At 44.3% G+C, this 22,090-nt stretch overlaps 1 protein-coding gene across 1 annotated transcript in view; it reads left to right on the top strand.

Annotated features, from left to right (window-relative positions):
• LOC142254947 (4-galactosyl-N-acetylglucosaminide 3-alpha-L-fucosyltransferase FUT6-like) overlaps positions 1 to 21,657 on the top strand; it is a 55,129-nt gene extending 33,472 nt beyond the window's left edge. The window contains exon 2 of the mRNA XM_075326322.1: positions 19,585 to 21,657. Within this exon, the coding sequence (XP_075182437.1) occupies positions 19,646 to 20,701 (1,056 nt within the window). The 5' untranslated portion in view covers positions 19,585 to 19,645 and the 3' untranslated portion in view covers positions 20,702 to 21,657. The remainder of the gene's footprint in view (positions 1 to 19,584) is intronic.
• The last annotated feature ends 433 nt before the right edge of the window (positions 21,658 to 22,090 follow it).

The following is a 22,090-nucleotide window of genomic DNA, read 5'->3' as shown; positions in this document are numbered from 1 at the left end:
AGTAATTCAATACAAAAAAAGAAAAGCATATATTATATAGAGTCATTACACACAGAGGGATCTATTCCTATATATTATATAGAGTCATTACACACAGAGGGATCTATTCCTATATATTATATAGAGTCATTACACACAGAGTGATCTACTTCTATATCTAATATAGAGTCATTACACACAGAGGGATCTATTTCTATATATTATATAGAGTCATTACACACAGAGGGATCTATTCCTATATATTATATAGAGTCATTACACACAGAGTGATCTATTTCTATATATTATATAGAGTCATTACACAAAGAGTGATCTATTTCTATATATTATATAGAGTCATTACACACAGAGGGATCTATTCCTATATATTATATAGAGTCATTACACACCGAGGGATCTATTCCTATATATTATAGAGAGTCATTACACACAGAGGGATCTATCTCAAGTGTTTATTTCTGTCAATATTGATGATTATGGCTTACAGCCAATGAAAATCCAAAAGTCATTATCTCAGAAAATTAGAATAATTACCACAAAACACCTGCAAAGGCTTCCTAAGCATTTAAAACGGTCCCTTAGTCTTTTTCAGTAGGCTACACAATCATGGGGAAGACTGCTGACTTGACAGATGTCCAGAAGGCAGTCATTGTCACACTCCACAAGGAGGGTAAGCCACAAAAGGGCATTGCTAAAGAAGCTGGCTGTACAGAGAGTGCTGTATCCAAGCACATTAATGGAAAGTCGAGAGGAAGGAAAAAGAGTAGTAGAAAAAGGTGCACAAGCAACCGGGATAACCGCAGCCTTGATAGGATTGTTACGAAAAGGCTATTAAAAAATTTGGGGGAGAGTCACAAGGAGTGGACGCTGCTGGAGTCAGTGCTTCAAGAGCCACCAAACACAGACGTATCCAGAACATGGGTTACAACTGTCACATTCCTTGTGTAAAGCCGCTCATGAGCAATAGACAACGCCAGAAGTATATTACCTGGGCCAAGGAGAAAAAGAACTGGACTGTTCTCAGTGGTCCAAGGTGTTGTTTTCAGATGAAAGTAAATTTTGCATTTTATTTGGAAATTGCGGTCCCAGAGTCTGGAGGAAGAGTGGAGAGGCCACAATCCAAGCTGCTGAGGTCTAGTGTGAAGTTTCCACAATCAGTGATGGTTTGGGGAGCCATGTCATCTGCTGGTGTAGCGCCACTGTGTTTTATCAGGACCAAACTCAGCACAGCTGTCTAACAGGAAATTTTAGAGCACTTCATGCTTCCCTCTGCAGACAAGCTTTTTGGAGATGGAAATTTCATTTTCCAGCAGAACGTGGCACCTGTCCACACTGCCAAAAGTGGCAACACCTGGTTTACTAACCACAGTATCACAGTGCTTGATTGGCCAGCAAACTCACCTGACCTAAACCCCATAGAGGATCTATGAGAGACACCAGACCCAACAATGCAGACGAGCCGAAGTCTAATATCAAAGCAACCTGGGCTTCCATAACACCTCAGCAGTTCCACAGGCTGATCCCCTCAATGCCACGCCGCATTGATGCACTAATTCATGCAAAAGGAGTCCCAACCAAGTATTGAGGCATTTACTGTACAGACTTTTCAGTAGGCGCCAACATTTCTGAGTTTAAAATAATTTTTTCAGTTGGTCTTATAGAATATTCTAATTTTCTGAGATAATGACTTTTGGGTTTTCATTGGCTGTAAGCCATAATCAGAAATAAACACTTGAAATAGATCCCTCTGTGTGTAATGACTCTAAATAATATATAGGAATAGATCCCTCTGTGTTTAATGACTCTATATAATATATAGAAATAGATTACTCTGTGTGTAATGACTATATAATAAATAGGAATAGATCCCTCTGTGTGTAATGACTCTATATAATATATAGGAATAGATCACTCTGTGTGTAATGACTCTATATAATAAACAGGAATAGATCACTCTGTGTGTAATGACTCTATATAATATATAGGAATAGATCCCTCTGTGTGTAATGACTCTATATAATATACAGGAATAGATCACTCTGTGTGTAATGACTCTATATAATAAATAGGAATAGATCACTCTGTGTGTAATGACTCTATATAATATATAGGAATTATATAGGAATAGATCACTCTGTGTGTAATGACTCTACATAATAAATAGGAATAGATCACTCTGTGTGTAATGACTCTATATAATAAATCGGAATAGATCACTCTGTGTGTAATGACTCTATATAATATATAGGAATAGATCCTTCTGTGTGTAATTACTCTATATAATGTATAGGCACAGATCACTGTGTGTAAAGACTTTATATAATATATGTGTTTCCCTTTTTGTATTGAAAATACTGAAATAAATTAACTTTTTGATGATTTTCTAATTTATTGAGATGCTCTTGCACTTTCATATGTGTCTAATTCTCTGTTTTAGCTGACTTTGATAACAAGAAATATCACAATATGTTTATGGTACATGGTTCACAGATAAAATTACTTGAATTACAGAATTTTTTTATTTGCATACTGAAAACAATGGATTTTTATAGATAATGCACTTGTTCCTATAAGGCTATGTTCACACAGGGTCTTTTTGCTCAGGTTTTGCCAGGAAATCGCCTGCAGTTTTGCACTTTCTCATTGATTTGAATGGATAAAAAAAACGCGGTAAAAACACTGAAAGAATTGACATGCTGATTCTTTCAAAAACGCAACAAAAACCAAGGACGTTGAAAAAACAGGGAAAAAACACAGTTGTTTTGTGTGTGTGCATGAGATATCAGGAATCTCATATACTTTGCTGGGACTTTGAAGGCAGTGTTTCATTAGCATAGATTTGCAAAAAACATGGCAAAAACAATGCTAAGAAATGTAGCAAAAACTTCATGTCTATACAAAGCCTAAAGCTATTGATTCTAACTTGTCATATGTTGTTGGCAATAAATCATTTAGTGACAAAATATATCATAGGTGGAGGAACTAGATGACCTAGGGCTTTTTTCAACCTATGTAAGTATGTAACTATATACGCACATGCACCTTAAACAATAGGCACATTTAATTTTTTCATTTACAATATATCTTTTAATGCACCACAACACAATGAATTTCTCTAAGGTCAAGTAAAGACTATTATGACCTTGTATTGTATTTGCATTGGACACTTAAAAACCAATAATGTAACAATAAGACATGGCTACTCTCACGGTATACAGCACAAAAATTAGAATGATTGCTCCCAGCTGTGCTCAACTCGGAAGCCTACAACAGTATGGTTGACTGGAATCTAAAACTGAAGGGGAATTTCCTATTGTCCAGTTAGATTATGTAGTAGATGTAAGACAAACTCCAACATGTGCTTTGATTGTAAAAACTAATTTAGTCTCATTTTACAATCTACAGAGCCACAATAAGGAACCTTGAGAAGTATATGGGGAGCTACTGTAGAATATAAAATGTTGTCGTATTACTTATAGTGCTATAGTAGTGTTGTATGTCCGCCACTCTGTATAGGGAGGCTGGGCAAAGTAGACATGAGTTCTTTGGAAATTTGGAGGAATAAATCAGTATCTTCCATACATGTGGTGATGTAACAGTTTCCAGCAGGTACATAGCTATATAACACTGTTCCAGGCTGTAGACGGAAGGCTTTAAAAATCTTCACACAGGGCTTCCACAATCACATACATGACAGTCTGTTCACAGATCATCTTCTCTCCTTACACAGTGGATGGACACAGAGCAGAACACTGTACCTTATCATGCAGTGCTGTTAGGGGGAGAGGTGAATCCTGTACTGGTCACTTCTCTTCTCTATACTTCTGCCGCACAATAGTTTGCTCTTGAAGTGTCCTGACTATTCTCCACTCCTGACAGTCTTTCCTGGACTGGCTGGTATTTGTAGTTTGACTCTTTTCAGGATACATATACTATACTTTCTCAGCACTGCTCCTTCTTTGCAGAGAGATAAACACTTCTTTCCTTTGCAGAGAGACAAATACACACTCACTGCTTCCCAGCATCCCCTGGGTCACTACCGACAAAGAGGTCCAGCACATCTACGATTAAAAATTTTCAGACTCAATGATATGGTTAGGGCCTGCAGAAGCATATGATTACAGTCTATCAATATTAGGACACCTAATGTCCTCGCCTTACTTGCAGAATTAGATATGAGTGTCATTATTCATTACAAGGTAACTGTTCTGCAGAAAGCGAAACTCTTTAGTCATTTGTATACTCTAGGGAGACTTATTGTTTAGTTGCAGTCTGTAGAACCAGGCCATATACATGTCCAAAATGATCTATAGTGCATCCATTATCAACTACATCTTGCAACGGTGGTATTTAATTTCCATCCAGTTTTGTTTTCCAACGGCTTACATTTAGTGCTAAGGTGTACTTCACAGCTCCTTAAGGTTGTGCAATGGCGTGTCCAGGCAGGATGCCCTCAGATTAAGTCCCATTTCCCTTATTCTAGCACAGAAATCCCCAACCAGTGACTCGGCAGCCACACTGTGATGTGTTCCTTGCGTTTGCTTTCCAGCTTGGTGCATTATCACTAGAGATGAGCGAACCGGTCGTGGTTCGGCTTGAGTTCGGTTCGTCGAACGGAGGTCTCGTTCAAGTTCAGTTCGGCGAACGTTCGACGAACCGAACTCGAACCGCATAGGAAACAATGGCAGGCAATCACAAACACATAAAAACACCTAGAAAACACCCTCAAAGGTGTCCAAAAGGTGACAAACAACTCACAACACAACACAAACACATGGGAAAGTGACAAGGACATATACTCATGCGAAAACAAAAAAGCTGGACAAGGAAAAAGAGGAGGAGACACAGATATAGGCATGGCACGCCCTTCTAAAATCATGTAAAACACCGCAAGGTGACTCCAAGCGGAGTCTCCCTTTTTTCCAAAAATTGGGCCACACACACACCCACCCCTTCAGTGGCAGCAGTTGTGCCCCAGTTGTACACTTCACAGGTAGATTTGCATCAAGCACATTCAAAAATACGCCATTCTTAACCATCCCCAGGATGACACCGGGGTAGGTAGCAAAGTCTTTCCTGATCCCAGCTCTGTTCATCTTGGATCATTTTTAAAAACAATGTAAGCAAGGGTTACTCCAAGTGGAGTCTCCCTTTTTTCCAAAAATTGGGCCACACACACACCCACCCATTCAGTGGCAGCAGTTGTGCCCCAGTTGTACACTTCACAGGTAGATTTGCATCAAGCACATTCAAAAATACGCCATAATTAACGGTCCCCAGCATGACACTGGGGTAGGTAGCAAAGTCTTTCCTGATCCCAGCTCTGTTCATCGTGGATCATTTTTAAAAACAATGTAAGCAAGGGTTACTCCAAGCGGAGTCTCCCTTTTTTCCAAAAATTGGGCCACACAGACACCCCATCAGTGGCAGAACTTGTGCCCCAGTTGTACACTTCACAGCTAGATTTGCATCAAGCACATTCAAAAATACACCATTCTTAACCGTCCCCAGGATGACACCGGGGTAGGTAGCAAAGTCTTTGCTGAACCATGACTTGTTCATCTTGGCTCCTTTTTAAAAACACGGCAAGCAAGGGTTACTCCAAGCAGAGTCTCCCTTTTTTCCAAAAATTGAGCCCCACACACACCCACCCCTTCAGTGGCAGCAGTTGTGCCCCAGTTGTACACTTCGAAGGTAGATTTGCATCAAGCGCATTCAAAAATACGCCATTCTTAACCGTCCCCAGGATGACACCGGGGTAGGTAGCAAAGTCTTTCCTGATCCCAGATCTGTTCATCTTGGATCATTTTTAAAAACAATGTAAGCAAGGGTTACTCCAAGCGGAGTCTCCCTTTTTTCCAAAAATTGGGCCACACAGACACCCCATCAGTGGCAGCACTTGTGCCCTAGTTGCAAACAGGATGTTTTGATTTGCATCAAGCACATTCCAAATCCACAAGCATTTACTCTCCCCAGGATGACACAGGGGTAGTAAATTCCTTGTGGATCCATGACTTGTTCATTTTGATGAACGTTAGTCTGTCCACATTGTCACTGGACAGACGCGTGCGCTTATCTGTCAGCACACACCCAGCAGCACTGAAGACACGTTCAGAGACAACGCTGGCAGCTGGACACGACAAGATCTCCAAGGCGTAAGTGGAGAGCTCTGGCCATTTTTCAAGATTTGAAGCCCAAAATGAGCAAGGCTCTATTTGCAAAGTCATGGCATCGATGTTCATTTGGAGATACTCCTGTATCATCCTCTCCAGCCGTTGACTATGTGTCAGACTTGTTGTCTCTGGTGGCCTTGCAAAGGACGGTCTAAAACAATTATGAAAAGATTCAATAAAATTGCTGTTACCAGCACCAGATATGGTCCTACTGGTACGGGTAGACTGTTGAAGATAACGAGACCGTCCCATGTTTGTGAAGTTACAACTGGGAGATTCACTCCCTGCACCTGCACGGTTGTTTGGTGGAAAAGCCGAGCTAAGATCGAGTAACAGCTTCTGCTGATACTCCTGCATACGTGCGTCCCTTTCTATGGCTGTAATTATGTCACAAAATTTGGACTTGTACCGGGGATCTAATAGTGTGGCAATCCAGTAGTCATCATCACTTCTAATTTTGATAATACGAGGGTCATGTTGGAGGTAGTGCAGCAAGAAGGCGCTCATGTGTCTTGCGCAGCCATGCGGACCAAGTCCATGCTGTGTTTATGGCATAGAGGTGCTAACCGTTCTTTCTTCCTCTGACATCTCCCCCCCACCCCTTTCAACTGAAATTTGACCAAGGTCTCCCTCATCCGCTGAGTCTTCCATGTCCATGGACAGTTCGTCCTCCATTTCTTCATGTTCTCCTGCACCTTCCTCAACATTTCGCCTGCTACCATGCGCCCTTGTTGATCCCTGTCCCCCATGGTCCCATGCCTGCCGCGTTGGTGATGATAAACATCTGGACCTTGGTGATGTTGTTGTGTCTTGCGCATATGAATCCTCCTGTAGTTCCTCCCCTTCCTGTTGTCTCACCCCCTGACTCCGAATAGTGTTTAGCGTGTGCTCCAGCATGCAAATTACTGGAATTGTCATGCTGATAATGGCATTGTCAGCGCTAAACATATTCGTTGCCATGTTGAAACTGTGCAGAAGGATGCATAGGTCCTTGATCTGAGACCACTCCATCAGGGTGATCTGCCCCACCTCTGCATCTCGGCCCAGGCTATACGTCATGACGTATTGCACCAGGGCTCGGCGGTGCAGCCACAGTCGCTGTAATATGTGGAGAGTCGAATTCCAGCGTGTCGGCACATCGCATTTCAGGCGATGAACCGGCAGGCCGAAAGACTTCTGGAGCGATGCAAGTCGCTCAGCTGCGGCGGTTGAACGGCGGAAGTGAGCAGACAGTTTTCGTGCCCTGGTCAGAAGGCCATCTAGGCCGGGATAGTGTGTTAAAAATTGCTGGACAACAAGGTTCAACACGTGAGCCATACAAGGCACGTGTGTCACCTTGCCCAGGCGAAGGGCCGCACCCAGGTTTGCAGCATTGTCGCACACGGCCTTACCAGGCTGCAGGTTGAGTGGAGACAACCATTTATTAAACTCAGTCTCCAGAGCTGCCCACAACTCAGCCGCTGTGTGACTCCTATTTCCAAGACATGTCAAGCTAAAGACCGCCTGATGCCGTTGCGCTCTGCTGCCAGCATAGTAATGAGGGGTGCGTGATTCCTTCTGCGCAGTGCGAACTCTGGTGGCCTGACCAGGCAGGCTTGGGGCGGAGGTGGAGGACCCAGATGAGGTGGAGGAGGCAGAAGCAGTGGCGGAACTTGGACAGACAGAGGATTGACACACAAGTCGTGGGGACGGCAAGACTTGTGCAGCAGACCCTTCACCATCTATCATCATAGTTACCCAGTGCCCAGTCAGCGACATGTAACGTCCCTGTCCATGCTTACTGGTCCAAGTATCGGTGGTGAAATGCACCCATTGACACACAGAGTTTCTCAAGGAAGCGGTGATGTTGTGTGCGACATGCTGGTGTAGCGCGGGCACACCTTTCTTAGAGAAGTAGTGGCGACTGGGCATCTGGTACTGGGGCACAGCGACAGACATAAGGTCTCTAAAATCCTGTGTGTCCACCAGGCGGAAAGGCAGCATTTCGGTAGCCAAGAGCTTACAGAGGGATAAAGTCAACCTCTTAGCTTTGTCATGGGTCACAGGAAATGGCCTTTTATTTGTCCACATCTGAGGGACAGAGATCTGGCTGCTGTGTGTAGACGGTGTTGAGTAGGGTGTCCCTGGAAAAATGCAGCTTTGTGAGGAAAGTGCAGGCGTAGACATGATGTCGCCTTCATCCAACGTTGGTGCTATCGATGTCTGAGAGAGCTGTACACACGTACTTGTTTCCCCTTCCAAACCAACTGACGACCTACCAAGCAAACTGCCTGTTGCAGTTACAGTGGTGGAAGTTGTGCGTGGAAAACCAGGTGTGACAGCTGTCCCCACAGTCCTAGAAGATGAAGAGCGCTCGGATGCACTGGAAGGGGCAGGCGGTGGATGGTTCGCTCCGCTAGGCCGCATTGCAGCACGGTGAGCTTCCCACTGGGACATATGATATTTATTCATGTGACGATTTATGGAAGAAGTTGTCAAACTGCTGAGGTTTTGCCCTCTACTAACAGAATCATGACAAATTTTACAGATCACATAATTTGGGCGATCTTTTGCTATGTCAAAAAAGGACCAGGCTAGGCAAGGCTTAGAGGGCATGCGACCTGCTGATCCACCCCGACTAGTGCTCAGAGGCACAGTGGTGGCTGAGGATGCAGTTGTAGACGTGCTACCAGTACTCCGACTCTGTCCAGGAAGGCGCAAGGTAACTTCGTCGTCGTTTGCATCCTCCTCCACCGTCTCTGTTGACCTCCTCGAGGGCCTGACTGTGGGTTGACAGCAGGTGGGATCTAGAACTTCCTCATCAATTGTTGTGTTTGCACTCCCCTCACCCTCAGACCGAGCCTCTTCTTGCCCTGACCGAATATTTAAGTTGTCATCCCAATCTGGTATCTGCGTCTCATCGTCATCAGTATGTTCCTCATTGTCTATTACCACAGGTGTTTCAGTTTGTGAATAAGGGTCAACATTATGCTCAGAAACTTGGTCATCACGGCCTGAATCTGAGTCACAAAGGTTCTGGGCATCACTGCAGACCATTTCCTGGTCTGTACTCACTGTAGCTTGGGAGCAGACCTCTGATTCCCAGGCTATAGTGTGACTGAACAGCTCTGCAGACTCAGTCATCTCAGTTCCACCATACTGTGCAGGGCGGATGGAGACTTCAGAGCTGTGAGAATGCAAGTGTGATTGGGCTGACAACTCAGAGGACTGGTGTTTTTTGGATGCGGTAATTGAGGTGGCGGAGAGGGCACTTGTTGGACCACTTGAGATCCATTCAAGCATTTTCCTTTTTTGGCCATCATCTACCTTTGTTCCAGTTGTTCGTGTCCGTAAAAAAGGGAGCACATCGGATTGTCCACGGTAAGTAGTAGACATCTTACTTTTGCTGGAAGATGGTCTATCTTCAGCAGATGTTAATGGAGCTTTGCCACCTTCCCCACCGACAAACCCTTTTTTTCCTTTTCCAACACGCCTCTTCCCCTTTCCACCAGCATCTGTCATTTTGCCACTCATTTTGATTGCGACAAGATTGTGCACTTAAAGTGTGGTAGTAAAAATTGAGAGGTGGTGTAGATTTCAGCGGTGGTCTAGCTTTATTAACAGCAGAATAAACAACAATAATTATCCCTGACAATGCAACTACGGCCCTTAAACTGGCAGCATAAATTGCTAGTATAATGGCTTAGTAACAATGAGTTTGAGTGTGCAATGCAGGCAGACGTGCTGCAAATATCTTTGCACTAGTGGGACAATACAGAAGTCCAACAGCCACGTTTAGGATGCCACTAAGTTTCCTCAGTGTTTGCTAGTATAATGGCTTAGTAACAATGAGTTTGAGTGTGCAATGCAGGCAGACGTGCTGCAAATATCTTTGCACTAGTGGGACAATACAGAAGTCCAACAGCCACGTTTAGGATGCCACTAAGTTTCCTCAGTGTTTGCTAGTATAATGGCTTAGTAACAATGAGTTTGAGTGTGCAATGCAGGCAGACGTGCTGCAAATATCTTTGCACTAGTGGGACAATACAGAAGTCCAACAGTCACGTTTACACCTTACAATTAGGTGTGCGATCTCGTATGCGATGTGACACGCCCAGGTCGCATATGCGATCTAATGAGATTGCACGTAGGTCGTTCATTTGCTGTCACACGAGCGTTAGTAGTCTATGTTAAATTGATCAATTTTGTGTGCGATCCTTTAGATCATGTGTTCTGTGACGTATGCATTGGGCACCCTTTTTTTTTTTATTGACTTGACAAGCGTGTGTAATGTGTAGGTATGCGTTTTTACTATGTCATCTGCCATTCAGCTCTGCTACATGGCCGCTGACAGCAGACACCGACAGCCCTGTAGCAGAGCTGAATGGCAGATGACAGCAGACACAGAAAGAGCCGCACAATCGGAATGAACTCGGGTTAACTTCACCCGACTTCATTGTCATGCTGCGGCTCTGTCTGTGTCGCTTCCTGATTAGCGGTCACCAGTGAAGGACTCATCGGTGACCGCTAAACTCCTGAGTAACTGAATTGACCAGCCCTCTCTGATATACTTACCGATCCCCGATCTCCGGCGCGGCGCTGCACGGCGTTCACACTGCTCCGGCGGCTTTTACTATTTTGAAAAAGCCGGCCGCCCATTAAACAATCTCGTATTCCCTGCTTTCCCCGCCCACAGGCGCCTATGATTGGTTACAGTGAGACACGCCCCCACGCTGAGTGACAGGTGTCACACTGCACCCAATCACAGCAGCTGGTGGGCGTGTCTATACTGTGAAGTGAAATAAATAATTAAATAATTTAAAAAAACGGCGTGCGGTCCCCCCCAATTTTAAAACCAGCCAGATAAAGCCATACGGCTGAAGGCTGGTATTCTCAGGATGGGGAGCCCCACGTTATGGGGAGCCCCGCAGCCTAACAATATCAGCCAACAGCCGCCCAGAATTGCCGCATACATTAGATGCGGCAGTTCTGGGACTGTACCCGGCTCTTCCCGATTTGCCCTGGTGCGTTGGCAAATCGGGGTAATAAGGAGCTATTGGCAGCCCATAGCTGCCAATAAGTCCTAGATTAATCATGTCAGGCGTCTCCCCGAGATTCCTTCCATGATTAATCTGTAAGTGACAGTAAATAAACACACACACCCGAAAAATCATTTATTAGAAATTAAAAACACAAACAAATTCCCTGGTTAACCACTTTAATCAGCCCCAAAAAGCCCTCCATGTCCGGCGGAATCCAGGATGGTCCAGCGTCGCTTCCAGCGCTGCTGCATGGAGGTGACCGGAGCTGCAGCAGACACCGCCGCTCCTGTCACCTCCACACAGCAACTGAAGACAGCCGCGCGATCAGCTGAGCTGTCACCGAGGTTACCCGCTGTCACTGGATACAGCGGTGGCCGCGGGTAACCTCAGTGACAGCTCAGCTGATAGCGCTACTCACCGCCGCTTCGGTCACCTCCACGCAGCAACTGAGGTGAGTAGCGCGATCAGCTGAGCTGTCACTGAGGTTACCCGCGGCCACCGCTGCATCCACCGCTGCATCCAGTGACAGCGGGTAACCTCAGTGACAGCTCACCTGATCGCGCGGTTGTCTTCAGTTGCTGTGTGGAGGTGACCGGAGCGGCTGTGTCTGCTGCAGCTCCGGTCACCTCCATGCAGCAGAGCTGGATGCGACGCTGGAGCATCCTGGATTCCGCCGGACATGGAGGGCTTTTTGGGGCTGATTAAAGTGGTTAAGCAGGAAATTTGTTTGTGTTTTTAATTTCTAATAAATGATTTTTCGGGTGTTTGTGTTTATTTACTGTCACTTACAGATTAATCATGGAAGGAATCTCGGGGAGATGCCTGACATGATTAATCTAGGACTTATTGGCAGCTATGGGCTGCCAATAACTCCTTATTACCCCGATTTGCCAACGCACCAGGGCAAATCGGGAAGAGCCGGGTACAGTCCCAGAACTGCCGCATCTAATGTATGCGGCAATTCTGGGCGGCTGTTGGCTGATATTGTTAGGCTGGGGGGCTCCCCATAACGTGGAGCTCCCCATCCTGAGAATACCAGCCTTCAGCCGTATGGGTTTATTTGGCTGGTTTTAAAATTGGGGGACCGCACGCCGTTTTTTTTAATTATTTAATTATTTATTTCACTTCACAGTATAGACACGCCCACCGGCTGCTGTGATTGGGTGCAGTGTGACACCTGTCACTCAGTGTGGGGGCGTGTCTCACTGCAACCAATCATAGGCGCCGGTGGGCGGGGTAAGCAGGGAATACGAGATTGTTTAATGGGCGGCCGGCTTTTTCAAAACAGTAAAAGCCGCCGGAGCGGTGTGAACGCCGTGCAGCGCCGGGGATCGGTGAGTATGAGAGAGGGGGATAGACTGACATGGACAGAGAGAGAGGGACAGAGATAGTGACCGACTGATAGAGATTAGTGAATGACAGACATTGTGAAGCACTTCAGAACGCAGCTTTTCAGCTGCGCTCTGAAGCGGACCTTTTTTAAGCTGCGGTGCAGAGCGCACACCTGCGCACATAGCATCAGACACCAAAATCGTATGAGGGATGTCACACGTTTCAATTGACTAGGTTCATACAACAAAACGTCCAATGTATGAGGAATAAACGACGTGTATGCGATCACCGTGTTTTCGCTCAATCTTGATTGCACGTAGGTGTCACACGCAAATACGTCACGAACGATGCAGGATGTGCTTCACTTACAACTTGACCCCAACGATTTATTGAAGCGTGTAAAGCAGGCACAACAGCCACTTTTAGGATGCCACTAAGTTTCCTCAGTGTTTGCTAGTATAATGGCTTAGTAACAATGAGTTTGAGTGTGCAATGCAGGCAGACTTGCTGCAAATATCTTTGCACTAGTGGGACAATACAGAAGTCCAACACCCACTTTTAGGATGCCACTAAGTTTACTCAGTGTTTGCTAGTAAAATGGCTTAGCAACAATGAGTTTGAGTGTGCAAAGGGCAGGAGGGTACAGTGCCAGGGTTGTGGGGCTCTGGGTAGAGGAAAGGAAGCCTGCCTTTCTATCCCTCCTAATGGGGAAATGCAGCGAGGAAATCCCTGACCTTAGCTACACAGACGCTGTCATCTTGTGTAGCTGTTAAAATCTGTTTTAACTGCCCTGACTGTCACCTATGGCTCTGACCCTGCTGGTATTAGCCCTTAGAAGGGCTGAAAGAAACTTCTATCCCTATTCTGTATAGCGCTGGGTATAGAGCGTACACAGCAGTATCGGAGACAGGAGCTACGCAAGCGGTGACTGACACCCAGACGCAGAAGAGATAATGGCATCCGAACGGGCAGATACTCGTTTTTATAATGCAGGGACATGTGACATGGACATCCTATCACACATGCCGTTGCTTCTCTGGCTAAAAGTCCACTTAGCTGTGTGTGTGTCTGGGATTGGCTGACATGCTGGCCCTCCCCACTACACGTGCGCGCTTAGGGAAGGAAGACAAGGAAAAAAAAAAAATGGCAATTATCCAAACAGCAGTGATCTGAATGCGCTGCTCCCGCACACTATACACTGAAATTTCATAATAGTGTGAGTCACAGAGTGACTTACACTATTACAGCGGAAAGCCAGCTAGTAATTAGCTTGTCTTTTTGCTGCTAGAACCGTTCTCTAACGTATCTAGAACTATCGAGCTTTAGCAAAAAGCTCGAGTTCTAGTTCGATCTAGAACAGCCCCCAAAATCACTGGAGCCGCGAACTGGAGAACCTCGAACCGCGAACCGCGCTCAACTCTAATTATCACTTCATCTTGCAAACAGTAAAGAAAAAGCAAGTCTCTAGATGGTGACATTTGTCAGTAGCCCTTTACAGAAGAGCAGATCTGAATGGGGATAAAGTAGGAACCCCTGGATCTTTTTATTCTGCCTTGGTGGGATTTCTGTCGAAAAGCTTTGACTGTCATTATACCTCAAATGAGGGCTTTGGGTGTCACTACTGTCAGTGGGATGAGAGCTGGATGTGGCTTGCGACCCTCTGTCAGAGCTGAATGTGGCTCGTGACTATCTTGCAATGCTAGATGTGCCTTACCACCCTCTCTCAGACTTGAATGTGGCTCACGACCCTCTCTCAGAGCTGAATGTGGCTTGTGAGCCTCTCTCAAAGCTGAATATGGCTCTCGATCTTCTTTTAGAGCTGAATGTGGCTTGTGACCCTATCTCAGAGCTGGATGTGGCTCACGACCCTCTCTCAGACTTGAATGTGGCTCACGACCCTCTCTCAGAGCTGGATGTAGCTCGTGACCCACTCTCAGAGCTGGATGTGGCTCACCACCTTCTCTCAGAGCTGAATGTGGCTCATGACCCTCTTTCAGAGCTGAATGTGTCTCTCAAGGTCAGAAACGTTGGATACCTCTGCTACAGCCCTAGACGAGCAGCATTTTATATATGACCATACCTCCCAACCGTCCCGGATTCTGCGGGACTGCCACGATTTATCAGGGCTGTCCCGCACTCCCGAGGCTCACAGCTGATGTCCCGGCTCCTCCCCTCAGTGGAGTGAATAAATTAAATTTACACCTCTGCTCTGGATTTTCGGGGCGGCCGGGACTCGAACTCATGGAACTGTGAGTTCATTGTTTCAAAGGCAGCAGCTTTACCACTGAGCTACTGCCTCTATTGAAAGCAATAGGAAGATTTTGTTATCTTGACCTCTATACTGCAGGTGAGACACCAGAAGCAGATTATTCAGCTGCAAAGATGGATGGAGGGATGGATAAATGGAGGGATAGAGGGAGGGATGGATGAATGGAGGGATGAATGGAGGGATAGAGGGAGGGATGGATGGATGATAGAGGGATGAATGGAGGGATAGAGGGAGGCATGAATGGAGGGATAGAGGCAGGGATGGATGGATGATAGAGGGATGAATGGAGGGATAGAGGGAGGGATGGATGGATGATAGAGGGATGAATGGAGGGATGAATGGAGGGATAGAAGGAGGGATGAATGGAGGGATAGAGGGATAAATGGAGGGATAGAGGGAGGGATGGATGGATGATAGAGGGATGAATGGAGGGATGAATGGAGGGATAGAGGGAGGGATGGATGGATGATAGAGGGATGAATGGAGGGATGAATGGAGGGATAGAAGGAGGGATGAATGGAGGGATAGAGGGATGAATGGAGGGATAGAGGGAGGGATGAATGGAGGGATAGAGGCAGGGATGGATGGATGATAGAGGGATGAATGGAGGGATGAATGGAGGGATAGAGGGAGGGATGGATGGATGATAGAGGGATGAATGGAGGGATGAATGGAGGGATAGAAGGAGGGATGAATGGAGGGATGAATGGAGGGATAGAGGGATGAATGGAGGGATAGAGGGAGGGATGAATGGAGGGATAGAGGGATGAATGGAGGGATAGAGGCAGGGATGGATGGATAATGGAGGGATGAATGGAGGGATAGAGGGAGGGATGGATGGATGATAGAGGGATGAATGGAGGGATGAATGGAGGGATAGAGGGAGGGATGGATGGATGATAGAAGGATGAATGGAGGGATGAATGGAGGGATAGAGGGAGGGATGGATGGATGAATGGAGGGATGAATGGAGGGATAGAGGGAGGGATAGAGGGATGAATGGAGAGATAGAGGGAGGGATAGAGGGAGGGATGGATGGATGGATGATAGAGGGATGAATGGAGGGATGAATGGAGGGATAGAGGGATGAATGGAGGGATGAATGGAGGGATGAATGGAGAGATAGAGGGAGGGATGGATGATAGAGGGATGAATGGAGGGATAGAGGGAGGGATGGATGATAGAGGTATGAATGGAGGGATAGAGGGAGGGATGGATGGATGATAGAGGGATGAATGGTGGGATAGAGGGAGGGATGGAGGGATGGATGGATGATAGAGGGATAAATGGAGGGATAGAGGGAGGGGTGAATGGAGGGATAGAGGGATGAATGGAGGGATAGAGGCAGGGATGGATGGATGATAGAGGGATGAATGGAGGGATGAATGGAGGGATAGAGGGAGGGATGGATGGATGATAGAGGGATGAATGGAGGGATGAATGGAGGGATAGAAGGAGGGATGAATGGAGGGATGAATGGAGGGATAGAGGGATGAATGGAGGGACAGAGGGAGGGATGAATGGAGGGATAGAGGGATAAATGGAGGGATAGAGGCAGGGATGGATGGATAATGGAGGGATGAATGGAGGGATAGAGGGAGGGATGGATGGATGATAGAGGGATGAATGGAGGGATGAATGGAGGGATAGAGGGAGGGATGGATGGATGATAGAGGGATGAATGGAGGGATGAATGGAGGGATAGAGGGAGGGATGGATGGATGATAGAGGGATGAATGGAGGGATGAATGGAGGGATGAATGGAGGGATAGAGGGAGGGATGGATGGATGAATGGAGGGATGAATGGAGGGATAGAGGGAGGGATAGAGGGATGAATGGAGGGATGAATGGAGGGATGAATGGAGAGATAGAGGGAGGGATAGAGGGAGGGATGGATGGATGATAGAGGGATGAATGGAGGGATGAATGGAGGGATAGAGGGATGAATGGAGGGATGAATGGAGGGATGAATGGAGAGATAGAGGGAGGGATGGATGATAGAGGGATGAATGGAGGGATAGAGGGAGGGATGGATGATAGAGGGATGAATGGAGGGATAGAGGGAGGGATGGATGGATGATAGAGGGATGAATGGAGGGATAGAGGGAGGGATGGAGGGATGGATGGATGATAGAGGGATAAATGGAGGGATAGAGGGAGGGGTGAATGGAGGGATAGAGGGATGAATGGAGGGATAGAGGCAGGGATGGATGGATGATAGAGGGATGAATTGAGGGATGAATGGAGGGATAGAGGGAGGGATGGATGATAGAGGGATGAATGGAGGGATGAATGGAGGGATAGAAGGAGGGATGAATTGAGGGATAGAGGGATGAAAGGAGGGATAGAGGGAGGGATGGATGGATGATAGAGGGATGAATGGAGGGATAGAGGGATGGATGCATGGATGATAGAGGGATGAATGGAGGGATAGAGGGATGGATGGATGGATGATAGAGGGATGAATGGAGGGATAGAGGGAGGGATAGAGGGAGGGATGGATGGATGATAGAGGGATGAATGGAGGGATGAATGGAGGGATAGAGGGAGGGATGGATGGATGAATGGAGGGATGAATGGAGAGATAGAGGGAGGGATAGAGGGAGGGATGGATGATAGTGGGATGGATGGATGATAGAGGGATGGATGATAGAGGGATATATAGATACACGACAGACAATAGATAGATAGAGATAGAATCATAGATAGATAGAGGGATAGAATCATAGATAGCTAGAATCATAGATAGATAGAATCATAGATAGATAGAGAGATAGAATCATAGATAGAGGGATAGAGATGGATAGAGGGATAGATAGAGGGATAGATAGAGGGATACATAGATAGATAGAGGGATAGAGATAGATAGATAGATAGATAGATAGATAGATAGATAGATAGATAAATAAATACTGTATCTCAATGTTGGTGAAAGAGTCAGATTCATTTGTTCCCATAAAACTACTATAAAGAAATGAGGAAAAAAATACAAATACAATTTTTTTATCTTCACCACCTTGGATTCAAACCAGCAACGTTCAAAACTTGTGTCCAGCAACCTCCTGGCTTTCCTAGCTGCTCTAGCTGTTGAGCCACTAGGATTGATGATGTCAGAGGGAGGATTTCACATAAATGAACCTACAATGCAGCCTCTTACACAGCAGATTACACAGGACACAGCTACATTGTACAGAGCAGCATCTCTATGTCCTGTATTCTAGAGGGAGAGGAAAAGAGGATTTTTTTTTCTTCTAATAAAGTTACTAAAAATAATTAAAAAAAATAGAATAATGTAATTTTATTGCACTTTTTTATAAAATAATAAACATCACAAATCAGCAAATAACATGGACATATTTGGTGTCCCTGTAATCGTAATGACCTGAACAACACAGCGAACAGATTATTTATGGGGATCGGTAAATGGCGGGAAAAAAAGGCGCAATTTATTATTTTTCTTTATTAAAACCCATAAAAAATGTAATAAAAATGGATCACTGAGGCTGTGTTCCCACATAGCGTAAATGCGGCATTTTTTCTGCAGGTGTACGCTCCACGAGTGAAATAACAATGTTCTCTGATTATTGCGTGTTTGCGGTATTTTTTATACATTGTCCCCCTTATTTGATACATGTTTGTAGCTGATGTGAATCCTGAAGCTTGTAAAGAAAGAAACACCGAATGCGCACAGTTCAGCGGCGTCTTTCCACGCGCCAGGAGCGGAGATTTCAGGACGTCTCATCCACTTTGCTTGGACAATTAGTCCATATTCACATGTAGTGTAAATTCTGCATTTTTTTCTGCTGTTTCTTTGCACATTTATTCTGCTGTGTTTAATTGTCCAAGTAAAGTGGATGTGATTCCATGAAAAGACGCTGCTGAATTCTGCGGTTTTCGGGGGGGGGGGGGGGGGTTCTCTGGAGGTTTCTATGTGGAGCTTAAAAAAATGCAGGAAAAAGCTTCTCTGTACATAAAAACACTTAAAAACGCAGATTCACATCTGAACCAAAAACGCATTAAATAATGGAGAAAAGGCAGAAAAAATGCAGCAAAAATGAAAAAAACAGAGAAGATTGTTATTGTGTAGTTTGGTGCAGACAGAAACAAAAAGAAACAGAATTTATGCAACGTGTGAACACAGATTGATAGGCACAAATAAGCAACATGTCAAATAGTGACACAGAAATATAAAAAAATTCTGACTGCTATAAATATGAATGAACAGTCCGGGGCATCTGCTGAATGACCCCTACTGCCAAATGGGTGTGGCTAGGGGCGTGGTCAAAATTTGCGCACGCCGCATACTTTGTCCCTCTTTCCTTTCTTGAAAAGTTGGGAGGTATGTATGACTGTTGTAGAGTTGCCAAGGCTGACGGCATCTTCTATCATTATTATTATTAGCATTATCAACTAGTCTAATTTACTGCTATGGACATCTGCATCTACACCTACTTCCAAAGGTTGACTGTGGACACACCTTACCTGCATGTGTGAATTGTTTTTTGATGTGTGTATGATAATGATACTTAATAAGAGGTGATTACGTATTTCACCTGAAGCAGAGGAGTAGTTTGATGATATTAGATTCTGGAAGAAAAACAACACCTAGGACCATCCCCATATATCATATAAAAGAAATATGCCTACACAGTAAACTGAAGTTTTCATTCTCACATTGACATAGATTGATTCCAATTACTTTTTTATCCAATATTGCAAAAAATTTGAAAAAAATGTAAAGCTCAATCATTTTGTGACATACATATATTTTGTTCCTTTCTCCAATAGTTATGGTACTTGGTGGTTTCATCTCCAGATTCAAGCTCTTCCATTGATTCTGCCTAAATAAATGGAGCACCAAGGGAAAACTCTGACATACAGGAATTTGTTTATCATTTTTATTGCACAACTGTTCCTCGCAACCATTTTTTTTTCACTCTATAACTATGCAAATCGCTCAAAGTTAAGCAGTGACGTTTCATATAAAAGTATCTACCCGGAAACCGTTAATGAAACTAAGATCATTCTTGTTTGGACGTGGCCATTTGGTAGTGTATTTCCACTTAACGAATGTCCACCATACAATGATATTTCTGGATGCTATTATACGGGTAATAGATCATTGTATTATAACGCAAGTGCCATTGTCATGCATCACAGAGATGTTTGCAATTCCAGAAAACAATTACCCGAGTTGCCAAGACCACCAAATCAGTACTGGGTTTGGTTTAATTTGGAGTCTCCATCCCATAGCCCAAACTTGCATTTTTTTGATAATGTTATCAACCTCACAATGTCTTACAGAGCTGACTCAGATATTTTCTCACCTTACGGTTGGCTCGATCCGAACAAAGAAGACGACACCTTCCAAATTCCTAAAAAGACCAAGCTGGTAGCCTGGGCAATAAGTAACTGGAACCCATATTCTAAAAGAGTGCGCTATTATCAAGAACTAAAAAATTATTTATCTGTCGACATTTATGGAAGACAACATTTATCCCTGCCAACAGATGAACATGGACAGACTTTGTCACAGTACAAGTTTTATCTCTCCTTCGAAAACTCTATTCACGAAGACTATATTACAGAGAAACTCTGGATGAACGCCTTGTCGTTTGGATGTGTACCGATCGTCCTGGGCACTACTCGTAAAAACTATGAGCGCTTTATTCCAAAAGACTCTTTTATACATGTTGATGACTTCTCCACAGCTGAAGAACTCGCTAAATATGTCTTAAAGTTGGACAAAGATGACAAAGCTTACCAGCAATATTTTTCATGGAGATCCAGACTTCATCCCATTGGGAGCACTAATTGGCAAACTCATTACTGCAGAGTATGTAAAGCAATAAAAGAGGCTCCGGCAAAGAAGCCTATTTCAAAATTTGGAGAATGGTACAAATGATCCGAGAAATTAGTTTTTTTTTCTCTAAACATTTCATTCATTGTTATTGAATATGTTAACTTATAAAGTATAAAAAACAAATTAAAGGAATCTGTCAGCAGGATTCCAACCCCTCTAAAAAAATCTAATAAAAAATAATTATACATTTATAGGTCTATCAATACCAAATTGTGTCGCTAAAAGGAGATGCACGTGATAATAAGTAATACTCTCCAAAATGGAGCCAGGCTACTATGTCAGAACAAAACCAAAAGAAATGTAGCCAATAGACAATACATTAATAAACTATAATGTTTTATCGAAGATCATAATAAAAACAATAAAAAGCAAGAGATACCATCATAGGGGTGAATTACCTGTCGCCATTGAACCACTGCTAAGCCACACCAACACGTGTTTCGGTCGTAGCCTTCATCAGGGAGTTGTGGTCAACCACATCGGATATCTTGTGGTATTTTTTTTCCCTTGTTTTTGCCTGTGATTGTGCTCTTTAGCTATGTGCAAACAGTTATTTAAAACCCTATCGCTTTTCTGTATATCATATCCATTTAAATTTATTGTTATACCCACCTTTGGGAACAGATAATTGGGACGTGATACATATTTATATCTTTACATCAATATTTGTCTATCTGTTTACAATCCACTTGCTGAGTCTTGTGGTGCTTTGGCACTTTACTCATTACTGTCCCTTGCTTTTTATTCTTTTCATTCTGATCTTCAATAAAACATTACATTTTATTAATGTACTAGCTGTACTACACGGCTTCGCCCGGGTTAATAACTGTTGTTAACAAAATAGAATGTATTAACAAAAATTAATTCTGCACACAAAAACCACAAAAAAAATAGATAGAAATGTAATTATTAAAAGGCAAAAACTAAGCTAATATAAGCATTTCACAACATATATTTCAACACCACAGATATTCCACACAGATTTAACTAAATTGGCCAAGTAATGTGCTCCATCTGTCTCTTTCCAGATCTGTCTCTTTCCAGGTCTGTTTCTTTCCCCGTCTGTCTCTTTCCCAATCTGTCTCTTTCCCTGTCAGCCTCTTTCCCTGTCTGTCTCTTTCCCCGTCTGCCTGTCTCTGTCTGTCTCTTTTTTTTGTCTGTCTCTATCTCTCTGTTTCTTTCCATATCTGTCTCTTTCTAGGTCTGTCTCTTTACCAGGTCTGTCTCTTTCCCCATCTATCTCCCCGTCTCTTTGTCTGTGTCTTTTCCTGTCTGACTCTTTCCCTGTCTGCCTGTCTCTGTCTGTCTCTTTCCTTGTCTGTCTCTATTTCTCTGTCTCTTTCCCCGTCTGTCTCTAACAAGGTCTGTTTCTTTCCCCATCTATCTTTGTTTGATTATCTCGTTGTCTCCTCCTTCTCTGTCTGCCTGTCT

This window comes from Anomaloglossus baeobatrachus, chromosome 10 (genome assembly GCF_048569485.1).
Source record: "Anomaloglossus baeobatrachus isolate aAnoBae1 chromosome 10, aAnoBae1.hap1, whole genome shotgun sequence".
Lineage (NCBI taxonomy): Eukaryota > Metazoa > Chordata > Amphibia > Anura > Aromobatidae > Anomaloglossus > Anomaloglossus baeobatrachus.
Note: the sequence above shows the minus strand (reverse complement) of the source record. Positions and strands in the feature narration are given on the sequence as shown.